Here is a 16,382-nt window from a genome sequence, read left to right as displayed (position 1 = left end):
AATTTGAAAATACTTAGCCAGAAAATCTGCATGCAAAAATTTGTAGGGAAAAGCTGTGAAGTGAGAGTACTGCTCCTTCTCTGGCCTTCAGTCAGGCAAGACTGAAACTGTAAATATGCCCCTATGTCACTATTCCTCCAGGGCTTGTGCTGTCCTGGCTGTTATCCATCCACTGTACACTGCATCTCTAGAAATGGGAGCAGGGTGGGAATCCCTGTAGAAGCACAGTTAGGGTAATTAATGTAGAGCACAAAAGATGATTCTGTCCTGGTTTTCTTTTTGCAGACCACAATTGACAATATTTGTTAATGGCTACAATTAATATGTATATATACCTATACACAGGTACAGACATATTGCATTCTCTTGTAGCAAAGTTTTCAGTTTTAATAACTACAGACATCTGACTATTTCTGAAGTTATCTCTAAAGACAAATAAGATGCCATCTTCCATGTCTTAAAAGGGACTTACAAAAATGACCTTGAGGATGAGCACCATCCTTTGAAATGACGGGACTGAACCTTGCTCACTTAATTCTTAGAAGCACTATCTGAGAACTACAGCATTAACCACTGGAAGTCTGCTAGGAGTCTGGATTACTTCTGGGAAAAAAAAAATTACTATACAAGACTGTTCTTCAACATGATTGAATACTAAAAGTTCTATTATAAACCTTGCAGAGGGTTGCATGATGTATGAGGATAAAAAAGGGAGGGAGGAATAATAAGGATTTAGTCATGATGCACTGACAGACTTTGGAGTCACTAAGGAGCACAAATACAACCACTGGAACAGCTTAAACTTGTAACAAGTTTGTAGAGTACAACATAAAAATCTTTTATTCTACTACACAGCTCATCTATAAAGATTTTATGTGATTTTCAATAGAGGAGTTATGAAATAAAGCAGCCTATAGCAGGAGCTAACAAGTGCACTTCATGTTCATTCCCACACATTAGCACCAAGACACTGCCCATAAAATACATTAAAGATAAATTTATCTTTTCTTCGGTGGCAAGAGCCAAAACACTTCAATGTTTATAGATCAAGACTTTATTAAAGGAAAAAACAAACAAAACAAAACAAAACAAAAAAAAAAAAAAAAAAAACAAGAAGACAATAATTATTAATTCAGTAGTACAAATCACCTCCAAGGCAATCTCTTTAAATTTCTAACAACCATCCTCTGGTCTGCAGAAGGGAGTGATCACCACCACCAACCAAACAAGATTTTTCTACTGATTAAAGTGTTGCAACACTGTAGCACCCTGAAAGTGCAATCCAATTAACAAACCATTATATTGACCTTAAAGTAAAATGAGAATTACATCACCCTTCTAGAGATGTAGAACATAGATACACATAATATAGATATAAATTTACATAGTAATTTATTACTTGTGAACTATCTTGTAAAAGTACCTACAAACTTGCTATATTCCTGCATATACCTTCTAGATGAATCTTTTCATGCTCTGGCTACCCATATTCTAGCAAAACCAGCATGAAAACTTCAATCCACATGTGGAGTATCAAGAGGAAGACTCATTTTGGTCCTCAAGAATAAATATTTTGTTTGGACATAGGAGTTCTTATTTATTTTCACATACCTTTAAAACTAAGAAAGGAAAATGCCTGAATTAGTGACATGTAGTAACAAAAAATGGAAATCCATACTAATGTAATTTAGTTCAGTTCAAGAATGTCCTGCAATGCTATTCCAGACAGTAACTGAAGGGAAAGGTGAAACAAGGTTTTCGGTAAAAAGAAGTTCTCACTTCTAAGATGTACATCACCTGCTCTGCATTCACAGAAGTCTCTGTAGACACATTTCAGTATGAGTCAGTAATGCATAAGCACAATAATTTGACAAGAGCCAAATTCAAACTGTCTGCTGAGAAATGCAATTTTATGTGAAGAAACACATGCATTTATGACACAGAGAAACTAATAAAACCCACTATCTCTGGCAACAGAAGTATTTAGCAAGGCAGCACCTTCTCAATATTCCAATATTTCATTTTCAATGCATTTTCAGCCCTGTTCTCTCCTCTTTCTCTCTATAGAGTACGTGCAGCAACATAAACAAATAGGAAGGATTAAAAAAAGAAAATATTGCTGACAGAAACCATTTTCATGACTACTTTCCTCATCTCTTTCTACACTAGTGTATACAGGACATTTTTTCCTCTCTTTGTTTTTCTCTATCAAGACTTTTCCATGAAGTTTTGGGGTTTGGAACAGCTCCACCCTATTTTCTTACCAATTAATCCCCATTTGTTTTTATATCACAAGCCATTTATTCCCTTTACATACATAAAGGCAATTGCTGCTACTTGAGAGGCAGCTACACAGGTCCTGTTGTTTTCATTATCTAAAGCTATTTAATAATCTAAACCCTGAGCTTTGTTAATGTCCCCGACTGAAAATACCTCAAGAAAAAGGAGATATTTTAAGTAAACCAGTAGTGGGCTTCCAGTATCAAGAGCAACTCAGAATCTGAGGTCTACCAGCAAATTACAGCTATGCCTGCACGTTTCTGAGAATATTCTGATCTATAAGAATTATACTTATTGTTTTGTGCAACTTTGGCATAACTCAAATACAGAAGTGAAATATCATATTAGAAAAAATAAAAAGCTTTCTTTTAGAGCTTTGAAGCTATTAGGCTCTGCTATGTAAAACTTGGCACACACTAAGAAATAAACCTTTCCCTGATAGATGGTAACAGCTCCTTTGTTTCTCCAACTCCCACTTGATGGAAGGATTATGCTCTCAATCAACAGTAATGGCCCCAACTAAGACAAACCAATATATCATCTCTAACTCCACACACAGCACTGACTCCACGTGCCAAAACCTGCACACTAGACAAGCAAACATTGGAATTAAATAAATACTTCAGGTTCCTCTCTGCAGACCCCAATGACCCACAGAGTGAATAGTTATATTTAATTATACTTATATCTAGACCAAAAAAACCAGACCATAGTGATACTGGACCATACAGCCACTCCAGGACACATATACAACCCAATACCTCAACAAGAATGTATTTCCTGAGTAAAATCTGTAGCTACAGAATATTTCTCTCTCTTTTCAAGACATTCTGTACTAGAATCCCAGAATAGCCACAGACCAAGGGGGGGGGGGGGGGGGGGGGGAAGGAAGGAAATGTTGACCTATTTAATAGGGAATAAGCCAAGACATTGAAAACTAACACATGACCAACATTATCCATAGAAATCCTCATGTCTTATCTAGATAGATCACATGCAGAACATGTTACACAGAATCTTCAGGGGTGTCTAGGGAAGAAAATTTATTTCTGTACTTTTTAATAATCCTGTAACAATTTTTCAAAGAGTTTATGAGGGAATAGTTGGGAGAAAAAAAGGAGAAAATTAGAATGGTCGTCATTGCTACATTTTCAAGGGGTCTGTTCCAAAAATTAACTGAGAGGAAGATGTGGAAACGAAAGTAGACCCAGTGCACCATATCTAATCTTACATAACATCAAATTCATTAGCCCAGGAAAACCATGTAAGCAACCTTCACAGATCTCCATCTTTGTTCTCCATTTTTACCTGAATAAGAGAATCCCTAAGAAAATCTATAGTATAACCACAATAAAAATACACTCAACAATATTGCAGGACTTGGCAGTGTGTGGAATTAGCCATAATCATTCCTGCATCACATAAAATACCTGCTGTAGATTTTTTCTTTGCAGAATACAAAGGAATTAGTCCAAATAGTCATGATATTTGTCGATAACCACAAACACTTGAAGTTCCCACTTTTCTCATGTGCACTCAGTGCGTTCCTCTGAGCTGGAACAAATTGTTTTGACAAGTACCAGTACTTTGAAACCATTTCTGCAAACTCAGACAAAGGCTAGTTCAAGTTTCTGACTGCCCAAGGTAAATAGCTTACAGTTTCAGCTCTGCTGCATAAAAGAAATAATTATAAGGCACCTGTAAAGCCTAATACAGTCTGAGTTCTTTATGATGCAAGTGCTCTTTACAAATTCTAATTCACCTCTTTAAGAATTCAAAGTCAACAATGATATTCTTGAACATCCTTAACATACTCGTACTTTCTATCAAAGCAAGTCTAAATTATCCTTCAACAAAGTGCAAGCTTCATGATTTACTTCATGACACTGGAGTGACATGAACGTTCTCCCTGCAGGGTGGCACAAGTTTACATGGTAGTTGCAATATATCCAGACTGAGAAAGAAATGCAATTTTAAAATAAATAAACATTAAAATTAATAGAAGTTATCTAAAGCTGAAGAACTATGATTATTTAGCCTTTCTCCCAAGGCATAAATTTGATCCCAAGAGTCAGTACATGAGTCCAGGCAATGATCTGCCTTTATCTAAAGTCAGTGGTGTTTGCCATGACTACAAACAAAGCTACAACAAGGCCATGCTTCAAAAAAACCAGGTCCATAAATCCAAAAGGTTCTTTCTGTGTCTCTTGTTATCTCAGAAGGCTTTGCATCAGCTGGCATTCCATGGTATTCCTCCTGGTTTCTACTCCAAATTCTGGTGAATGTGCAAGTAAAAAAGCCAAGGCCTTGCATACTTAAGGATTTTGTTGTTTCCTTGTATGTCTCTCTCCTCATTCATTTCAGGTTATATTCAGGGTATATTGGGATTTGCTATGTTATATAGATCATTGTAAAATCAAGTGTTACATTTTGCAATTAAGCAGATTCTAATCTTGGTTTGGTATCTCTTTTGAAACTGTAAGTGAAAAGAAAAAATTATGTAACGTGATTGCCTGGGTTTAAGAAATAGGTGGCTTCCTGGAGTAAAATAAACCCAGAGCTTAAATGCTTCAGGCAAATTAGTAGGACAAAATTGTAGATACAGTTCCTCCTCTGAGTTCTGCAGATAGTCTGAAAAGACTTTTTCAGAAAGGTCAAACATTTCATTATAGAAACACAATAAACCGACTACAGAATACTAAAAATAATACTGCCTTATATAGTTAGGCTGTAAGCGTGTTCTGATCTGTTATCACCTTTAACTGGAGACCAAATGTCTAGAAACCATTTAAAGAAACAAAGAAAAGAATCAGAAGATTTTCAACAATTTTTTCACATGAACTTTCCAGTTCTGAAGGGATGGGAGGATATTACACTGACCTGGTAGATTGCAGCCCCAGCAAAGAACCCTCCTCCTTCCCTCACTGCTCAGGGCTGGCTAAGAAATAACTCTGTGTCCCCTTTTCTCCTACCCACAGTTCTGTTAATGAAACACAAGTGGTTTAAAATACAATGTGCTTCTCTTCCTCTGCACTTAAAGCTCCTGAAGGTAGAACACCGTAACAAGTTCAGTGATACAAAGTTTGGGAGCCCCTTTTAGCCACTTAGAAATTCCCAGAAGTAATGTTTCAGAAGGTGAAATTATTCAGGTCTCCTGGTGTCTTGAAAAAGAGCAGCATCAAACAGTCACCAACACCTCCCTGTCCCACAGTAAAATCACCTGTAATGTTACCCTCAAATTAGGCCAAGGGCTTTATTTTACATTATGAAAAAACTCCTGCACATCACACAAGTCATCCACTTTGAGAACAAATGTTTGCCAATTCATCCAGTGCAACATCTCTGAGAACCCAACCATGACACTGAGGAACTAAATATTTTAGTAGTACAATGTTATTAAAACAACTGATAACTTCCCAAGTGTTGTTTTCAAATGCCTGGTTACAGCTACAGCAAGAGCTCTAAAATCACACCCGTATTTAGAAAAATGTTTACTTGGAACTTCTTCAAGAATAATGATAAGTTTGCTTCAAACAACAAACTTGCAAATTCACTAATACTTGACAAAATCACATTTATTTTGCATCACTTTTGAATCATGTGCTACTATGTTTTAGTGCCTTTTGTCGCTCTTTATAAGCCTCTATGAGCGCTAGGCCAAATTCCACATGCTTAACCAATTAAGATGAAAGTTAGGCTAAAAAGTTCAAAATTTGACCCCAAAAATTCCCAAATAATAAAACTGAATGTTAGTAAAGGTTAATCTAAGTCAGGAGCAGCTGTTTCTAAAGTATGAATCAGACTTGTCCAATTTTCTCCACACATCATTAGTCTCCCAGGGATGTAAGTGAAACACAGAAAGAAACACGTCAAATTACTACATTCTGAACAAGTTCAGTACTTGAGGACAGTCAGTTCTAAATAAGAGACAAACATCTTGGAAAAATTAAACTCCTAAAATCACCTACTCTTTCATCACCGTCCAAAAAAATATCAGGCTAGGGAAAAAAAATAGGTAAATTTTGAACACGCACAGAAGCAAACCCCTATTTTTTTTGTTTATAATGGCAAGTGCAGGGCTCAGAGGTTCTTATTACTGATTATTATTTGTTTTCAGCCCGGCGCACAAGGAGGGCACCGGGCCGGGGCCGGGCTCCAGGCGCGGCGGCTGCGCGGGGCACGGCTGCGGTGCGCGTGCGCGGCCGGCAGGGGGCGCCGTTGCTCGCTGGAAGGCGCTGAGGGCGGGCGCGCCCCCGGAGCTGCCGCAGGAGCGGCCCCGCGCTCCCCGCTCCGAGCCGCCGCTCCCTGCCCGGAGCCGCCGCTCCCTGCCCGGGATCCGCCGCCGTCAGCGGGGGAAGGCCGCCCCCGACCCCCCCAGCAGCCGGCGTGCCCCGCCCCGGCGCCTCCCCGGGGCAGGAGGCCGCGCCGGGTCCCCTCACGCCCCGCTCCGCCTCGGCAGGGGCGGGGGAGGCGGCTGCCGCCCCCTCGGAGAGCGAGCGGCCCCGAAGCCCAAGTACTCACCATATTGACTTCCGACACCATATCTATACTGGCAATGTCTATGTTCATGCCAACAGCCACTGGGGGACCTGCAAACCAACAAGATGGTCCGCAATGTGATCTCGAAGAACTTAACTCGTTCTTAGCAGAGTTAGCAGGGCGAACGCGCAGCGCGCATACGAAGCGACATACAGAAAGTCGGGAGGGAGGCATGAAGCGTTCCCCCCCCGTTTGCCCTCCGCAGCGGGGTCCCAGCGCGGCCGCGGGGCCCGGGCCGAGGCGGTGCTTTATGTAACAGCGCACACGTGCGGCACCGCCGCGCCCGCTCCGCGCCCGCTCAGCCCGGGCACGGCGAGCACCGAGCCCCGGGAGCGATGGGGGCCACAAGGTGTGTCTGTGTGTGAGGGGCGTAAAGGGCCACCCACAGGGAACACGTCCGAAATAAACAAACTCGCTGGAAGTAGGAGCGCGCAGGGGGTTAAATGACATTTTTGTATCAGTTAACGGCACGTCTTGTACTCGAAAATAGTAGCTGTGATCACAGGCACGTTAGGCTGAAAGGAGCAAACGCTGGGTGAACTTAAGGGAGATTTGCATCTCCAGAAAACCAGTTAAGCAAGGGTTTAATTACAGGTTGGTAAAGTGTCATCACACACAATGAGGGACCGATTAGGAATATACAAGTGATTTAAGTGATCGCATTAAGAGCATCCTTTGCTAAGAAAATTGAGAAACAATGGGCTTAACTTTGGATCAGCTACAGGAAATGGCAATACACACACCCCCCAAAGCAACAGCACCCACAAGACGTTTGAAACCGCCCCCATACACAACGCACCCAGCCCGGATATGCAACCTCTCTTATGCAAAAGCAGTCAAATTACCTCCAAAATCTGGCCTCAAGCGAATATCATAGCCCTTCAGCAGTCTATCCACGGTCTCTTTCACCAGTGACATATTACTAGGGTCATTGACACTAAAGAAAAAAGAAAGAATAATACTGTATTATTTCTGATTTCTCAGCCCCCGGTTGTACATTTCTCTCAGCAGCAGCATGCCCTGCAATTCAAAGTAAAGGAAAAGAGATACCTTAATCACTTACCTCTGTGCACACACCGCAGCTATTATTAAAGGGAATGACCAAATCCCAAAGTAACCCTTTTTCCGGACTCTCAGCATCCCTTTAGCTTTTGATATGATTTAGGGTTTCAGTGAAGAGGAGATCCAACTTATTCTGGCCAGTGCAGTAATTCTAATGTGAAGCGCATGCGCACGGCGTACCACAACATCAAAAGGAGCAGTGGTTGCTGCTGGAGATGGAGCAAATTTCCTTGAAAAAAAAAAATTAAAGGGGAAGAAGGAAATGCATTATTTAAAAAAGAAAAAAAAAAAAAAAGTAATCCACAGGAGGATCCAGTATATTTTGTTGTCCTTTTTGTTGTTATAGAATATAAATCACAGCAAGAAGAGAAGTTTTAGGAGTTGCAAGGTACGGCGGCTTTGCAACCTAGTTTAAGCGTTGGGGGGGCTGGACGGTCTCGGATTAGGCACAGGGAGAATAGTTAAAAAGGAGAATGCACTGCGTACGTATGGGGGCAGGTGGGGGGAGAGAGGGGGCAGCTTAACTTTTTAGTCCCTGGAAGGAAGCGCCTGAAGCGAGGAGAGGTGCGGGCAAAGGAGCCGGCGCTGGCAACGGGGGCGGGCGGTGGGGGAGGAGGGAGATGAGCGCCTACAATATTTCTCACGGAGGAGAAAAAAAAAAAATGATGACGAATAGTTTCTTGTAAGAGGGGATTAGGCTGTTTCTTTCCTTACTGTGATGCCAGGAGCTATTCCCGGAGCACAGGCGCTGGGAACCCAGGGGGTCGCCGGCTCCCGCTGGTCACTGGCTGGTGCCCGAGGGGCGGCACGGAGCCCCCGCGACCCCCCGGCGCATTTTCCCTACATCGCCCGATGGTTAACCCGGGGATGCGAGTTGTCCAGGTAGAACGGAACCTGGCCACGGAGCTGGGGGAGGGGGGCCAAGGGAAAGGAAAACACCACCCTGAAAGGCTTTCAGTGACCACCCAGAGCTCGCGTAGGTGCATAAGCCCACTTACCTTAGCGGGTAAAACACCCAGGCTCTTCAAATGCAGCGTGTGGTCCAATTAATGCCTCGGAAGAAAGCGGAGACGAGCGGAAAGCTGATCTGGGGATGCTGTGAGTGACATTTAAATCCTGAGCAGAAAACGAGATAGAAAGGAGAGAGAAGGGAAAAAACAAACCCATGAAAAACAACAAACACCGGAGTTAAATTATTCCTCTCAAATCTGCTTTGTGCCCGTCGCTCCTTTTACACCACCTCCTCCTCCTCCTCACGCACATACCCGCTCGGCCCCGCGGATCTGTGCTGCTTCACCGAGCGGATCTGGGCGTGCACACGTCCTCGGTCGGCCCGGGCGGCGCGGGGAAGGGATTGGGAACACTTTGGGCGTCAATTAACAAAAGAAATATTTAACTCGCTGCGAGAGAGTGGAGGAGCGAAAAAAAAAAAAAAAAAAAAAAAGGGAAAAAAAAAAAAAAAGAGGAGGAAAAGGAAAAAAAAAAAAAAAAAAGAAAAAAAACCGGCGGGTGGTGGGGGAGGGACAAGGGTGAAGGTGTTGCTCAGAGATCGAGGCGGGCTGGAGAGCCGCTCGCTCCCCGGCGCGGGCTGAGGCGCTCCGGAGCTCCTGCCCTGCCCCGCCGCCCCCGGAGCGGCCACCGCCTCCTGCTCCCCGGGAATCCGCGATCCGCCCCGCACGGCCGGGCCGGCCCCAGCCCGCATCCAGGCGCACCCTGGCCGGGGAGCAGGAGAGTCAGGAGGGGAGCGGGGCCGGGGGGATGCTCGGGGAGGAGGCGGCGGCGGCTCCCGGGAAGGGCTGGGGTGGGGGCGGACGGCGAGGCGGTGGGATGAAGCCTCACCTAGGGAAGCGGCGGGGCGGAGCGGGGGGAGCTGCCCCCGAGAGACGGCAGAGCTGCTAAAAAAAAAAAATATATATATATATATATATATAAACAGCCAAACCGTGAATCAGTCGGCAGCCCCGAAAAGCAGGCAGCCATTTAATAGAGAGCGACAGCCACCCCGGCCGGAGCGCCGGGAGCGGGGAAGCCCCGCAGCATCCACCTGCCCTGCCGCTGGAGCGGGGCCAGGGCCGCCCCCGGCTCCCCCTCGGCCCGGCCCGGCCTGCCAGCGCACCCTGGCACCGCTCCCGGGGCACGAACCGTGCCCCTGTCCCTCCCCGCCGCTGCCTCGCACCAACACGCTCTGCCTTGCGCCTCGAGTGAGTGGCTGCTCGGGTTTTCCTCCCAGAAACAAAATAGCCATCCTTTAGGGGGCTGGGGGCAATTCGTCATGTCGTTTTCACTACCTGTTCCCATTTGTAAGAATTGGAATTGCACAGAGTGAGGAAACACACTTTTCCTGCTGAAACAGACAAGATTGTGTGGGTGATAAATTTCTCATTTATATATTCAATAGGAAAAAAAACCCCAAACAACTAAGTTAAAGAACGTTTAAGCATTTTTAAAACCAAAACACCCACGGCCCCCACCCCATTTTGCAGCTTTTCGTTCCGTGGCTGGTTTCACGGAGCCGCTCTCCCTGCTCGCCAGCGGAGGTTTCTGTTCTCACACAGCCCGGCTGTTTCACTGCCAAACCTCTTCAAGTATAGCCCTGAAAGGAAGATGGTGGAGATGGTGGATATGCTGTGCAGTGAATCATTTCACTTTAGATGTATAACAGGCAATTTTTTTTTTTTTTTTTTTTTTTTTTTTTTTTTTTTTTTTTGCTTTCTGCAATCATATGATAAGACCAGGAGGTCGCAAGATAAAGCGCTTTAATCCTGCACTGTGAAATTCACCTGCAAGTGCTAACTTGGGAGCACATCTGACACTCCTGAGCTGTTTCTGAGTGTCTGCTATTAATTACCATTACATCACAGAAGTGTGTCATTTGCCAAACCTGAATATGAACAGATAGCAATATGAACCTGATGCTGAAGGTTGGTAATATTTGATGCTGGAATGACAAGAATTTTTGATTTTCATATTAAGAAGAATTCAAACAATGCCAAAATATCTCTGATGTGGTGTATGCACTAAGTCAGAGAACACTTGTTCCAGGCCCAGAGCACCCCTGTGCCATGTGTAGTGAAACCTACTCTCAGTCTGGCTATCCTAGCAAAAAGCAATTGAACATTTCTCTAGCAAATTCAATATATGTGGATATCATGGTGCATTATGTGTGGAAAATTAATGTATATCCTTGGGTTTTGGAAATATAAAGGTTCCATTGAGCCATGTTTGGGTTGATCTGCACAGCTCACTATTTTTGCTAGCTGTAAATACACCACCATCTAAATGTGTCTGTAGCAGTAACATTGTCTTAGCAACCCTGCAGGCTCTGTGTGCCCAGACAAGCCTGTGGGCTAGGGGTTTCATCATTACTTATTGACAGTGTGCAAAGTCATACAACACTTTTCCTTCTACAAATGTGTTCATGCTTTGCTATACATTTTTGACAATACCACTTTTTCCCTGACTATGGGGTTGTGGTCTATCTCTGCCAGTTAAAATTTCTTATCACCTTCAAAATCTCCCATTTATTTTAAGGAACTTGTCAAATAAATTGTTTCCCTCTTGTTCTCACTTGTGTCTGTGTGTTTGATTGAAAAGTGAAGGAAATAACTGGTGTGAACACCAGTATTGGCAAAATGCAGAACTGTTCATGTGGCATGTTTAAGGATTGCTAAGATTTTGGGTGTCTTACAATGGGAAAACAACCTGGTTCCCAGCTGGGTGCTTCTGGTTCTAAAAATATCTCAATTAGAGTACAAGTGCTGTAATCTCACAGAGAAGCCAGCAAAGATGGTCTTATTTTAAATGGCAGTTGCAGAGTATTTTGATTCTTTACTTTCAAGATGGAAAAAAAATACCCTAAAAACTGAAATACTCTGAAATAATGGCACACAGTCCTTGCTGAGCAGTGTGTGGTGCTATGCAAAAAATGGGCAATAAAGTAACATCATACTTATTCATCTTGTCAACCCTTGGCTACAGCATTATTTTCCCAAGTAATATCCCAGTCCATGTACTAGGAACTCTAAAAGGTTTTCATATGGGTTGCTGTAAATGTGTTTGTTATGCGAAATAAACTCCCAGATGGAGTAAGAGTTTCATGATAGGTTCTCAAGAGATTCAGTCACTCAAGTCAGTAGAGACAGAAGAGATGCTGATTGATGGTACCCCAAGAACAGTAGTCCTGTGTCACAAATGGTGTGACCAACAAGTGCAAAATCCCACTTAAAAAAATTATTTTCACTGCACCTCAACAGGCTTTTGTGTTCTGTCAAAGTCCTGAATTTTCTAGCATTTGGATAGGATGCAGCACTATCAGAAATATGCAGGTGAAAGTTGTTTCCATGTATCAGATAACATTTAATTATCTAATTAACAGAAGAATGTTAATAATAAACTATTTTGATGATTTCAATTTCCAAATCCTATAAAGATATAAGTTCATGTGAAAGACAACACAAAATTGTCAACCATTGTAGACATTTCCTGAACAAGGTTTCAATATACTTTATCTAGGTTTCTTTACTTTCACTGTAGGTGTCCAGATCTAGTGTGCCACCATACACCATCCCATTAGCAATCAGCATGTCAGCATAAACATACCTGTTACATCACAAACACAGAAAAAAGTATTCATGCAAGTGTCTGGAATCTGCTTTTCATGGGCAATGGAATTCACTTTTTCATAGCCCCAATTTTCTGGGATTCATATCAACTTCAACTACTGTGTATCTACAAGAATCCAAACCAGTAAATTTATTGACAAAAGCAATTTTGTAAGACTTTCCAGTTATTCTGCTCTTGGCTCTTAAAAAATATTAATTTCTCAGTATTGTACAGAAAATTAGTCCAATAAGTTGCTCAGGAAACAAGTAACACCTGATATAAGCGTGACTATCACTTAACTGTAAAAGAGCAAATGGGAGGGGCAAATAATAATCTCGGTTTGCATAATTCTGTTAGACTTTAGATTTTGGAGCTCATATTTTTTCATTCTCTATTCACTACATGCATCTCCACAGGGTTAAAGACACTATAGGTAAGATCTTATCCCAGTTCTTGACCCAGGCAGTATTTTGTGAGTGAAGGATCTGCTACATCTTTAAACAAAAATCTTTTGTGTAGCTTGAGATCAGCAGAACTTAAGTATATATTGAAGAAAGTCCTTTATTGTGAAATTGAATTACAGATTAAAAAAAAACCAGGCAAGTTGACTGTACAAAACATCCCCAAGTGCTTTGATTGCAGACAGTTGGAAGCAACTCAGTGGGGACTGGAAAAATACAAAGTATCAGGCACTGAGAATTACTATAGATTGAGAACTGAAGTCCTCTTATCAAATCATGAAATCACCACAAAAAGCTGCCCTATTTCATTCAAGGTGGTGGAATAAATTAGTTTAACAGCTATATAGACAGCAATTTTTTAATTCCTTGATTTTAGCTACATTGGCACTTAGCTAAGAAATATCTGCAGCATCCATATCCTTTGATAGGAAGGCAGGGCAAGGCAGAATGAGTGATTGCATAGGGTAAGGATAGTAAAATGCTTAAAAGACAGCAAAAAATGTGCACCAAGATTATGTCATACTGTTTAAATCTCCTTCATGATGTTTGTGCAAGATTCAGCTGAAAGCAGATTGCAGAAACAAGTTCTGTTTCATGGAATCAATACTTGTTTTACCTGGGATCTGCCTCTGTTTCCAGATGCTAAAAGGTAGAAATTTCACTGAAAGATGTTTCTGTTCAGCAGCAATCCCCAAGTCTGAACAAACCAGTTTTCTTGAGTTGAGAGTGTTTTTAAAGAGTTGATTATCCTCTGCAGAAAGAGAATTGTTGCCTAAAGGGAAAGCATGGAGATGGGCTGGGGGCCAATGAAGATGGCAAGGCACCTGTGTTGCAGCTCAGGCCTAGAGGACATTATGATAATCCTGGGAAAATTCAGAATGCCAGGACAGGAAAAAAAACCCACTCAAACCAATCACAAAACTTACTGTGGAATAATCCCTTTCAAGAAGCTATACACAGCAAAAACCCCCTAGGAATACTGTCAGTATTTACCACTTTGCATTCAAGGATCTCTCTTTAAAATATTTCAGTGTTACTGTGGAGAGTTCTCTTTCATTCTCTCCACCCATCCCATTTTGTGCTCAGACTTGGTAGTTTACAAACAGCTGTGGTCTAGAATAGATCTCACTCATGCCAGTTTGTACAATATTATCATGCCAGGTTCGCAGGTGAGGTAGAGGAAGCACACACTGGCTCAGCACCCAAGACAATCCCTACTGAAACTAATGGCAAAATCCACATTCAGGTCAGAAACAGCAACATCAAGGCCCATCATACAAAGCACTCAGTGTTAAGAAACTGTAAGAGACCCAACAGATATGATTATTCAATCTTTTTACCAATGTGGTCTCTACCACATTTACAGCGAATTAAAAATATTTCTAATTTTAATCTAATGAAGTACTAGATGGAAATGAAAACATCCTCAGGTTGTTATATTTTTTGAGGCTACAGCTTTCAAACTAGAGGGTGTCTTGGATCCTCTAAGGTCTTTAGTCTTTCAAACTAGGTGTCTTATTAGAGAGGTCAAAGGCACAGGTATGCTGAGTCCTCCAGCAGAGACTGGGGGCTCACAGAGGGGGTGAAGCCTTGATGAATTGGCTTTGTGTGACCTCCCCTCTGATGCCCAGGGACATTTTGTATTGATTCCACACAAGCCGACATAAGGTCACTTCAACAGCTCCTATTGATTGCTTTGCCAGATGTGGGCAGTTCAGGGAAATCTTAAACAGGGTGACAAAATTGTCTTCAGAGCCACTTGGAATAGCTGTGAATGAACCAGCCAGAACAAGAATCCGTCACTGGAAGCAGCTCTGGATAGTCATACTAATCAAGGTATTAACTTTGTAAATTTATTCTCATACGTGGCAAAAGCAGCTGAGTAATACCCATACTTGATGTTGTTACACAGCAAATTCAAAGCACTGCTTTGCATTTTATCTCTCACCATGGCAACTTTGGACATTTCTTGCCAGTGTAAATCAGGAGCAACTCTACAGGTTTTATACCATTACAAAAAACCCCCAAATCCACACCCACCAAAAAACAATCTAAAAATAGATTTAAGGGAAAAACCTTCTCTGCAGAGTAACATAATTATGCCTCTTTATTTATATATTTCCCCTAATTTTGGTGACATGCATCTGTTTAGCTCACTATGAACAATTAAGTATGCCTTATGCAGATTTCACAACAAATCTCCATAATCCTAACTCTATACATGAATTACTTACATATTCATTCTGTCTCAGAGTTCAAGCTCAAAAAAGAGCTGGACTCTTCTTTCAACTACCTTTTCATTTCTCCAGTTATACTTTATAAATACAGATAATCTGCATCACCATGAGGCATCAAGATTCACTTGAACATATTAAGAACTTGTGAGTTAAACACTTTCTTGTCTAGTTCCCTAAATTTTAAGTCCAGTTGAATTTTTTTCTGTTTTGAGCTTGACCATCTTCTTCCCAGTACAAGGTTTTATAAGGTTTCCCTACTATAAGGTCTGAGATCCACTGTCACAACTTTCTGTTGGGGCTATGGGTCAGAGTTCTCTTTTCTGGTGCTGATGGATGTTGTTGTCAATTTTTTGGAAATTGGTTTTCACAGAGATTAGAACAACCTCTAACAAAGTTTGTTAGGACAACTATCATACCAAATATATCACAGCAAAAATTGGAAAGACAATTTTGAAAGTAACAGACAATTGCATCTTGCAAGAGCTAAGTCTGAAGCATAGTAGAGAAAAGGCTATTCTTGAGTTTGCCTTAAGTAACTTCCTGAAATAATTCCTGTAAGTAAGAATGATTGACCTGCTACAGAAAAAATAGAATTAAATTTTACATGTTTTGTGAGACCAAACTCAGTGGTACTTTGCAACACTGCAATTCAAGAGCCAAATTATTTTTAAATGAGAAGGCTATAGCAGTTCAAAAGACAATGAAGTAAAAAGAACAGAAAACAAAAATCCATAGGAAGCAGTCTGGACACCATACTGTTAGACAGTCCGGGGAAAGCTCTGAAAACTGGTATACTAAATCAACAAAAATGCAATGAACAGAGTAGGTTTAAATATGAAGTTGGCCTTGAAGCCACTTTTTATCAATGGAACTCAGATTATGGCAGCGAGTAAGATTCCTAACAACAGCTGCCTAGGAGGCTATAATTCCAATCTGATTGCCAAAAGTAAGAACTAAATAGAGTAAAAGCCAAACTTTGGAAGCTTAGCAGAATGCATGCGGGATGTCAGTACCCCCAGAGATCTTTCAGTGAGACAATCATTTTCCTTTGCTCTTTAAAGTGAGAATGAGAAACCCATATACAGCACTGAAGTAGAAAGCAGCTTTTGAAGCATTCCCAAAGATACAGATACAAAAAAAATCTGCAAGTTGTGAGAAGACTGCAGCAGTGCATTGCCTCTGCATTTTGTACCTTTCAAAA

At 41.8% G+C, this 16,382-nt stretch overlaps 1 protein-coding gene across 2 annotated transcripts in view; it reads right to left on the bottom strand.

Moving 5' to 3' along the window:
• GABRB2 (gamma-aminobutyric acid type A receptor subunit beta2) overlaps nt 1-9,216 on the bottom strand; it is a 133,940-nt gene extending 124,724 nt beyond the window's left edge. For both annotated transcript variants that reach the window (XM_059483784.1, XM_059483785.1), the window contains exons 1-5: nt 9,147-9,216; nt 8,880-8,997; nt 7,883-8,110; nt 7,665-7,756; nt 6,802-6,869 (exon numbers count right to left, since the gene is read on the bottom strand). In XM_059483784.1, the coding sequence (XP_059339767.1) occupies nt 6,802-6,869; nt 7,665-7,756; nt 7,883-7,959 (237 nt within the window). In that variant the 5' untranslated portion in view covers nt 7,960-8,110; nt 8,880-8,997; nt 9,147-9,216. The remainder of the gene's footprint in view (nt 1-6,801; nt 6,870-7,664; nt 7,757-7,882; nt 8,111-8,879; nt 8,998-9,146) is intronic.
• Between the last annotated feature and the right edge of the window lie 7,166 nt (nt 9,217-16,382).

The sequence above is a fragment of the Ammospiza nelsoni genome, chromosome 16, assembly GCF_027579445.1.
Source record: "Ammospiza nelsoni isolate bAmmNel1 chromosome 16, bAmmNel1.pri, whole genome shotgun sequence".
In the NCBI taxonomy this organism is placed as follows: Eukaryota; Metazoa; Chordata; class Aves; order Passeriformes; family Passerellidae; genus Ammospiza; species Ammospiza nelsoni.
The sequence above is the reverse complement of the archived record's forward strand: the minus strand, read 5'-3'. Positions and strand labels throughout refer to the sequence as shown.